The sequence below is a fragment of the Opisthorchis viverrini genome (genome assembly GCF_000715545.1).
Source record: "Opisthorchis viverrini unplaced genomic scaffold opera_v5_786, whole genome shotgun sequence".
In the NCBI taxonomy this organism is placed as follows: Eukaryota; Metazoa; Platyhelminthes; class Trematoda; order Opisthorchiida; family Opisthorchiidae; genus Opisthorchis; species Opisthorchis viverrini.
Window position 1 is genome coordinate 7,055 of NW_008752467.1, and position 10,280 is coordinate 17,334.

General features: G+C 42.6%; 1 protein-coding gene across 1 annotated transcript; it reads left to right on the forward strand.

The window, feature by feature from the left end:
* Positions 1-2,911: 2,911 nt before the first annotated feature.
* Positions 2,912-8,755, forward strand: T265_15730 (hypothetical protein; the record flags this gene model as incomplete). The annotated part of the gene is made up of 4 exons (XM_009179033.1): positions 2,912-3,027; positions 5,712-5,946; positions 7,103-7,203; positions 8,626-8,755. Coding segments are annotated over 4 exons (564 nt in total), but the record flags the coding sequence as incomplete, so codon positions are not given.
* Positions 8,756-10,280: the final 1,525 nt, after the last annotated feature.

Below are 10,280 nucleotides of genomic sequence, written 5' to 3' on the forward strand. Positions count from 1 at the left end.
AGCCTTATGTTATTGGGCTGAATTAATCGAACGCGTTACCTTCAAGAACCTTGCCAGATATCCTAGCAAAATAGCTACTTAATGCCCGTGACCGTGACTCCCAATATATAATTCTATATGGCCAACCACGAATTTCAAATCTCCAATCAACTCCTTACGGCGGCTTTCCGAATGATATGGTGGCAGCTTACGACACCTCCTTTGCAAGTAAGTAGTTGGCAACGCTTCGGTCTCCTGGTGCTCAAAGTGAAGCTTAGTAATGCAGGGTAAAATATATGCGGTACTCATTGCTTCCTACTGTCTTGCGTATCAACCAAGTTTTCTAGTCTCAAGATAACCTGAAACTCTCGTATTCAGAACTACCAAGAACGAAAAGACTGGTGAAAGCAAACACTTATAGACGCTTGCTCATCTGACTCCCACGTTGCGTAAATCTCCAAAATCTGCTAACGACTGTCGTGTTATTAGAGAGGAACAACTTGGATGATCTTCCGAGATCCAGGTCGTTGCCATTTGGCAAAGTACACTTCCATAAGTTTCAGCAGCACTTGGACTACTCCTTGTGTGCCTTCTCAAACAACTAGATGACCGTGAGTGTTCATCTCGTGGTTGTTAACAGTTGCTCTACCCTATTTTCCTTCCTGTTCTTCGAAGTCATGATGTTCAAATTTTCTTTCGGCCACTACTAGGACATTCTCTTCGAAGTTGCACAGTAGCCAAGTATCGCGATCTATTTCTAATTGAGGTTGTAAATAAGACGAAATATGTGCACCTGAAGGAAGTGTGTGATATCCAACTTCCTTGATATCGATAGATTTTTTTCCATTCCCAATTACCATGCGCCATAGAAGTCATTTGAAATGCATAGATGTCGATGAAGCTTATTATTGCTGAATTTGGTGCGCGTGCATCGAGACCAAAACACCTTCAAATTTTCTTCAATTTTGGCATTTTGATCCTTTCAATCTCCCAGCCCACATGACACGCTCTCGATGAATATACAAATCCCATGAGCATCGTGACGGTGATTTAGAACCTAAATAGTAATGTATTGCACCCCTGTAGTGTCAATTCAATACGAATGAGGAGGGGAATGATTGGTATCCGTGATAGTTTGGTGGTTAAGGCCGTCCAGAGTGAAGCTGGAAGAGCCAGGTGTGGTCTTGCAGAATTTATCAGCCTCGTGGTAAGTGGTATCCTAAATATCCAACGTAACCTTAGACTAGTGTCCTTAGATGTTATCTGCAGTCCATTCCCCAGGGCAAAAGCCTCACTGATTACTTAAAGTTATCTAGTGTTCAGTGTGTCTTTCGTATTATCCGTGATATCTTCGTCATTGGCCTGATGCTCAATGGTATTTTCTGTGTAAAACCCTCAAGGCAATCCGGAGGTGTCAGTAATAAGTAAGTTGTCCAATACACGTTTTGTGTTCCCAATAATATTTCCCTTGTACATTAGGGACAACATATAAACCACAGCAAACAGACTTGCTTTAATCAATCGGTGTGTTGCGTAATCTAGCAGCAAATACATTTCCCTTCAATAGGCACTGGCTTCATAAAATTAGGATGTTTTGAATCTGTTATCATCAAGCTGGGGCAAATCTGTAAATCTGCTTCGTTGCATGCTACACAAGGAAGCCCCCGATCTGATAAGGCGGAGTCCAACGCTCTGGTCGATAGAAGAAAGCATAAGGCAATAAACGAAGATCCACCAATACCCACATCCGTATACCAACTGGGTTTTCGATAGAGACTCAACTGAATCTCTCATTAATGACAGTTTTCTGGTGAATTCGTTGCACATGGGCCGTTTCATGTCTCATTCGGTACCATATGGCTGACGTTGCACTACTTCTCATTCTATACGTGGAGTGTTTGTTTTACCTATATTTCCCGGGACTTCCTTATGCATAGCATCAAATTTCTCGGATTGGTCAGGTAATTCGGTTTAGCCGGTGTAGAGAAATGGTCAACTATCTCATTCCCCATGATTGAACTGCAGGAATCCCTAAGTACTGAGGTTCATTTTACAGAATTCCAACGAGTATGTGAATGCATCCTTTGTGCTGTGACCGGTTGCTTCCCAGAAAGCGCATGCAAGCGCCCTGACTTTTGCGTTAAAATGCACTACTTGACGAATTTCTCCAATGCGACCGCATATGTGGACGAAAATTGTGCCCATACACCGGGTAGCAACTTTACACGTGAATATCGGCAGCCATGTTTAACACAGCGACTGTGCGTCATGTAGCTAGCAAGGTTGTTTTCCGATTTGAGAGGTTCATGAGATTGGTCACTTGTATTCTGCTGTCCCAAATGAACTTAGTGAAGGTGTCGCATTAGTGTTTTGCCTGCGCCAGAAAATGCATGCTAGATCACATACGCTTATATATATATATAAATACACATATGTAAGTATATATATATACTATCCAGAACGTAGAATAATCAATCAGATTCCAGTTCGAGATAGATTACGTTGGGCCAGCCATACGTTCATCATATTAACCTCCAGGATAATAGAAAGATAACTTTCAAGCCGCAATAGCAAGACTGCGTGGAGAGTATAGGGGGCAGGGATGATACCCATTCCATCCTATTGTGAAAATCCACAAATAATCAACCTGAAATGATGATAGTCCAGAAATCTTTATCCACAGCCGTTAATATGTAGCTGATCTATGGGCAGTCCAAGTGTACGTGTACAAAGTTGTGATTTTCCAATGTGTCAAATTTTAAATCAAGTTTACGCATAATGGTAGTCCGCGGGACAGTTTGTCACCCCGGGCGTCTCATACTCGTTTACTCTGTCTTCATACAAACTCCTTATTAAGAGTGCACATATTTCAAACTATTCTTTTTAAACGGTCGGAATTGCGTTCATTTGAGTTCCCCTTTTTGTACGGCAGATGTTCGAGTTGAAGGTATGCTAGAAAAAGCCGGATCACCTCTGCCCTGGACACCAAATTATGACGATAGGACATCGTCAGACTTCAAAGACGTGGAAACTGCGACCTGTAGATCAGTAAGTCAGCGTCATCAAGCCCGGAGCGTTTTCAAAAAGCCCAATCTCCGTAATTACCTCATTTTATGGGCTACATTTCTACTCACCACCCCCCGCCAAAAACATTTATAACCCATTCACTGCATAAGTTTTCTAACTCCACGAAACAAAGTCATGTATCAGAAGTGGGTCCCAATGATCGGACAGCAAGATGCCCTCTCGAAGCATTCAATATAACTAGAGTACTGGGGGCATACCCAAACACTAGAACGCTAGATGATGAAACAAGCAGGATACTACCCGGTTTTTCTTTCAATAACATCACCAGATGTCGTAAACCTACGTTTGTTCAAATGCCAGTATGCAATCTTATAGTAAGGCCTTTCAATAATGCAAATAGATTCAGCGCAAATTTCATTGCTGATCTGCGATAAAAGGAATTTCTATGCAGTAACTTCACTGTAGAAAAATGTTTTCAATGTTCGGCTCGCACGTCGCAAATTAGATGCGAGCAGTCGTATCAACCCGTGGAGCAAAACCACGGCAATAGGTCAACCAAACCAACACAGCAATGTTGGTGGTTCAAACTCGGGCATATTATCTTGCAGAATGAAAATGCCATTGGTTAGGCTACTGTAGGTGAACAAAACTGCTTAGTCAGATGATAACCCGGAAGATTATAACGCTGTCTCTTCTAGAAATATATCCTGCCGAAACACGGTTGGTGGTTCTTCGTGTGAGGTAAAACGAATTTCTTTAAGCTGATAGAGTCTGACAGCATTTCCATGTGATAAACGTATTTTGGTGTGGTTTACCCCCCACAAAGCCTCAACTCCGAGAAAACTCTGCTTTACCCCAGTCGGGTTGCTTCAATCCACTGATAATTTTAACTTCTAATCGTATAGCAACTCTCATGCATACACAAACTGAGGCTAGTGCAGGGACTGATTTGTCCTTGCGTTTCCAAGCTGCGCTTTGAAATTTACTCCGTTCTTTGTGTAAATGAAAGAGCGTCCAACACGCGGCAGCTAAAAGCGTTGTGGGTTTTAACAAGGTAAAGTGCGAAGAGACCCCCTTTTCAAAGTAGATGGTTTTTATTAAACGATAAGGACATATTTGTTGCTGGTAGAGCCGCATCTCACGAATGACATAACCAGTGCAACTTTCAAGGTCAAAGAAGAGCGCTTGTAAGTGTGGCTGCAAGCGTTAACGTGACCACATGCACCGCAAGTAGCAAGGGTTACATAATAAGCCACAATGGCGTCAGCGACAGGAAACTCACCACCCAAAATGGTGTGTAGAGTTTCTGTCATGAGTTTCTGGGCAACGAATGGACCAAATCTGTTCCACAGGTGTGTAAATTCCTTCTGATAAGCATGGATATTCCTCATCACAGGATTATACTGGCTTGTTTACTGTTATCATTTTTTCTATTGATCGTCTACTTACATGAGCGGCCTGTATTTATTTGTCGTTAACCACTGGCAAAACAGATTAAAATTGTTTCCTTTCACGGCGTGCATACATCGTATTTTATGTACTACTGTTTATTCAAACAGGCAAGTACATTGCTCAGAACGGCGTCATAATTGACCTCAAACCGGATTTGTCTCCTCTCTGGGTGCCACGGGAGACCAATTTTTATCGGTTACCCTAAAAAGAGCAAAAAACCCTATAATTGTCTTTGGCTTGTTTGCTGAGCTGGGCAATGTGATTGCAATCGAGGTGACATCGTCAGCGCGTTATTGGGGTGCGTGGTTTTATGCGTAGCGGTAGGTTAGTGGTTGTACGTTGAGTAGTGCTACGCGTGTATTAATATAGGTACTGCTAGCGTAAGACTAGTCAAAGCACAACCACTAACCCGACGCTACGCACCACTGCGCTCCCCAATAACGCACTGATGATGTCACCTCGATTGGTGATGAAACGTTTGCAATCGATTTGTCCAGCCCAGCGATGAAACCAACGTCTGCAATCAAATTGCCTAGCTCAGCAATGAAACAAACCATCCTAACAGGCAAGTCCTCAGAACGGCGTCATAATTGACCTCAAACCGGATTTGTCTCCTCTCTGGGTGCCACGGGAGACCAATTTTTATCGGTTACCCTAAAAAGAGCAAAAAACCCTATAATTGTCTTTGGCTTGTTTGCTGAGCTGGGCAATGTGATTGCAATCGAGGTGACATCGTCAGCGCGTTATTGGGGTGCGTGGTTTTATGCGTAGCGGTAGGTTAGTGGTTGTACGTTGAGTAGTGCTACGCGTGTATTAATATAGGTACTGCTAGCGTAAGACTAGTCAAAGCACAACCACTAACCCGACGCTACGCACCACTGCGCTCCCCAATAACGCACTGATGATGTCACCTCGATTGGTGATGAAACGTTTGCAATCGATTTGTCCAGCCCAGCGATGAAACCAACGTCTGCAATCAAATTGCCTAGCTCAGCAATGAAACAAACCATCCTTAGTGATGTAATCATTGTAGATAACGCACTATGTCACCTCGATTGGTGATGAAACGTTTGCAATCGATTTGTCCAGCCCAGCGATGAAACCAACGTCTGCAATCAAATTGATTGCCTCAGCAATGAAACAAACCATCCTTAGTGATGTAATCATTGTAGGGTGTATGAGAAAAGCACATATGACACGATGTTTTACGGTACTTGCTTAATTTGTGGTTTTCGGCATCATCTTAATTCCAGCTGCGGAAAGCCATTGACACGCACACACTCATCGCCGCACCTTCTTGCAAGTTGATGTACCTCTACGAAGGATCCGTATACGCTGTGTCAAATCTTGCATTTGATGAAAGCGCAATAATCATTGACGGGATCAGGTACAGCATAGCATCGAATCATGAGCTGATACGGAATGCTATCGAGGCATATTCTGATCCAGAGCAGGGTGCTGAATTTCAAGCTCCAGTCACTGTGCGAGGTGAGGCTATAAAACACCAATGACACCTATGTCCACATTAGTCGACAGCATACCATATTGGGATATTCAACTGGTATGAGAATACCATTCTTTGCAGTACATGTGCAGGAAACGTTCATCGTTTTTTAACCGCTAATCACTAGATACATTTGGTGTTTGTGTCTTTTACGAGCTACCTTTTGACCAGGTTTTGAGTCATATTTTATCGATGCTGTAGGACTGGGCGATTTAGCGTGATAATAACACCAACACCCGCGACTGATTACGTGACGAATTCCTGTCTTAGTGAAACTCGGTGCGAACACTCCGCTTACAATTTGGATGACGTTCAAGAACACATATCATCCGCGCTTAATTACGCAAAACTCTTTCGATCATTCGAACCATGCCGATGACAAAGTTACAAAATAAAATATACCAATTAGCACATCCATGCCGCACACCATTCCTTGTAGGAAACCATCTGGAGTTCATGATATGCTTTATTACGCGCCAACAATTACAATGGTTGGCTTCAGAGTTCTTGGACGAAAAGAGCTCCTTCAGATTGACTGAACTAGTCATGCTTCTAGGGTTACCCTAATGGCGTGACACATTACGCATGCCGCACGAAAGTTTACATCGCAGAGCTCTATTTGAACAGCTCTATGCTGATTGGAGGTCATCAACACGCATGCAACCAAACGAAAACTTGCATTTTATTAGTTCCACACGCACTTGCAAATGATCACGTTATGCAAAAACGTCGCGAAATATCACACGAATACCTAACCCCACACAATGAACTCACTTTAGGGTCAACCGTTCAACCAGCAGTTTGCGGCAGAACAATTTTATGTGACGAGGTGGGGATCATGAATCTACTGACCGGAAGGTCCGTGGTTCGAACATGACCTCGGCTTGGGCGGTCTAGCAGGAACCCGTGTGCTTCCTGCTGATTTCAAGGCATTCAGCAAACAAAAGAGTGCCACAACTAATATCAGCTAAAGGGTAATGCCAGAGCTGAATCTCATGCGTCTGAGAAATTCTAAAGGGAAATGAAATAACCTGTCTACCTTTTAAAAGAATCAAGGATAAAGTTGAGATTTCGGTTCGCTTAGTGGGTGTAAGCCTCTTTATTTTGCCACCAATCAAACTTTTTGACCTCACTTCTAAGTTTTTAGTGGTGCATACTTGTTCAATGACCACACATACGTTTGGTGTAAACAGTCATTCCTGAAAATTGCAATATATCCGAATGAAAGGTTTTTTGTCCCAGTGAGTTTCGAAATGATCCACGTATGAGAAACGTACACTGTATATCCGGCTACTTAGATAAACGGAGCACGACGTATCACTTCTTATCTGGATTCAGCTTTATACGACTTTATTGTAGTTTACCAGTTGAATGGATTCTCATTTTTCTAAAGTACCAAACCGGCGAAAGTTTAAGAGTTGGGCACCTGATATTTCATCGATTTTCCCAATTAAGAAAGTTTTAGTGGAAATAGCCTTCAATAATTTACGGGACATCTTGTCCCCCAATTAAAGCGTTCGACACAGTGTTTACTTCTACAGACTGTCAACTGTTCACTACCTGGTGATTTTTGATTACATATTTAGTGGTTTAAATATAACCTGCTATTTCACTATAGAAAGTGTTGAGGACATACGGCGCCTACAATGATTTAAATGGTGTTTCAAATACGACAGTGAATTTGCTCCTTGGATACCATTAGCCATTTAGTAGAGTTCACCAATCAGGACGGAAAATCCTAATGTAATATTCTGCTGGTTGCTGCCCGGTAGAAGAAAACAGGATCTTGTGCAGCATCTCGTTGATTCCGAAAATTCTCGTTTGGTAGATATGCGAACAATTTCATGTTTCATCTGGATAATTTTCCAGCTATGAGTAACAATTTCAGTACAAATTGTTCCATGGGACTCGTCAACTTGCACTTAACACATTTACGGTTGCTCTAGACAAGCCTTGATCATCTAATTTTCTTTCGACTGTGTAGTTTCCCTAGTTGAGTCGTCGCCTTATCCCTCGCTTCTTCTGGGTCTCTTTAGAAGAAATCTTGACGGGAGTCGGGCAGACCACAAACGTTGGGTGAAAATTTACTGATTCGCTACCTAGCAATGTTTTGGTCAGAAAAGGTTGTTCCCGGAAAATAGTGGAACCTCTGTTCTGACGGCAAAACGTATAGAACATTTTGCTCGTAGACAAAGGTTAGATGAATTGAACAGAGGGAATCTGACTGTAGCTTTTTCATGCCCGTGAAAATTTGGAAGTTTAGCAGCCCATCGTTTCATCTACTGTCCGTTCACGTTCTTCCATTTTACCAGGCCGTGCACGTATGGAAAAGACCAGTTTGCTGTTCTCTCTACTGGCGCTTTATACAACTTTGATGATTGGAATTCAGTGGTAAACGCGGAAACATGGTACGTTCAAAAACTTGAGTGTCAAATATCTGATTAAAGAACGCTTTTCCGCAAAACCATTCCACAACCTACCCCCGGTTTTGTCCTGCTTCATTCAACTGCACGCTGGCCTAACTAAGCTCTTCAAACTTTCAAGATTTTCCATGGTTTCGCAAAACATGAGTTGATTTGCAACCAAAAACAACAAAGGTTCCAATTTCTAATCACGAAACATATCGATTATATGCCATTGCTTACCGTTGCATTTGTGTGTAGGGTTATCCACTACGCAATGGTGTTGACATCCTGATTGGCCATGCGACGTTTGCAACCAAGCCGCACAGCCCACCTCTCATAGTGCCAACCATTCGCACAAACAAGGGTACCATAATCTTCCACAGCATATAGTTTCGAGGACTACATTAGCAGTGCTCACCTACATTTATTTGTGGCAATCTTTTGAGAAGTGTCGCAGTTGAATTTTCAATCTGGAAAGCAGTTGCCTGCATCGAGACTTATTTGAAGTTATTTTCTGAAAAAGTCTGATCACGCAGTCATCGTATACGGAAGGAACTCTTAAACGAAGCGTCAGAAATTTAACGGAGATTGTGAGTATACCAGTTCTCAGTTGCCAGTACCCTTAGTTATGGCGACTAATTTAAAATTTCACGCAACGCTCTGCAGGCCTGTTACCGCCTGATGGAGCGAGCTGTGAACGTTCCTGCCTTCAAAGTCGAAGACTTGGTGATCGAAGTCGACACAACCAAGGTTATAAACTGTTGATTGGCAGTGGTAAGAGAAAAATCGCAGGCCCATTGCCTCCTCCTTTTGAGGTGGATCTGTCAAACTATTTACGTCAGGATAAGAGTATATTAGTGCACAGTTGATGGTAACCATAATACAAATCAGAAGGGGAGAAGAAGAAGGCGAGACCGTATGTGCTCCTATGGGTAGCTCCGTTTGCGCGTACGTGGGTGTGACAGCACATGAGTTGTTGCTACGCTCACCATACGGTACAGACAATCGATGTCCGATGAGTCACCTTGATGTGACGTGGTTTGCGAGTATGAAACAAAACGTCTCGTGATCCAGTGAGCGATTGTGTGCTGAGGAGTCAAGTGTGTGGGTGACCGGGTAGCCACAAGTACAACTACTCGAACAACTTTTATCCCCATGTATGGAAGTGTTTCCGTTTTGATCTACTAATTTTCACACAGGATTGTTATTTCGGAGCCCAAAATTTAGTTGCCGCAATTTAGGCTATTCTTACTTCAAGTAGCTGCGATCGGTGGAGTAGTTACTCTGATTAGTGGTTGCCATGATAAAAACAAAACAACAGGCGTTTTGGTAAACTTCTAAAGAGAACCAAGTCCTCATTCACCGAATAACGTAAACTTTTTGGAAGCACCACATATGAAACTCGTGCTTTGAGCCATAATTACACTTGACCATTTTAAATCACTGACGTCGCTTTGTGAGTTTCAGGCTGAAAACTCCTGTCCTTTGGCAGCATCATTCTACACCTTTTTGTTGTAAGAAACTACATGTTAGTGCCCGTGCTTATAAAAACCCTGGTAGCTAAAACAGTGACACCAAAAACCCACTTCTGTCCATTATTTGTAGCCCATTGTTTACTGGAACTACCACGTCTCCAGTTTCTTTTACGAATTTCAAAAGGGGCGGTTGAAGCATCCCAACAAGATAAGTTCGGTCTGGCAGTTTCGCGTATCTGATCAACTGTTTGCATATATTTAGTAAAGAGGTTAGGGTGGAGTGAGGGACTTTACAGCGAAACCCAACGCCGATTGGATAACTTGGTGAATTTGGATTAAGCATTGTCATGTTAGCCATCTGAAGGATTCGAAATTACACCAGCCTACAAAAATACCGCACGATTATGGTCGCTAATTGGATGATGAATTCGTTACATT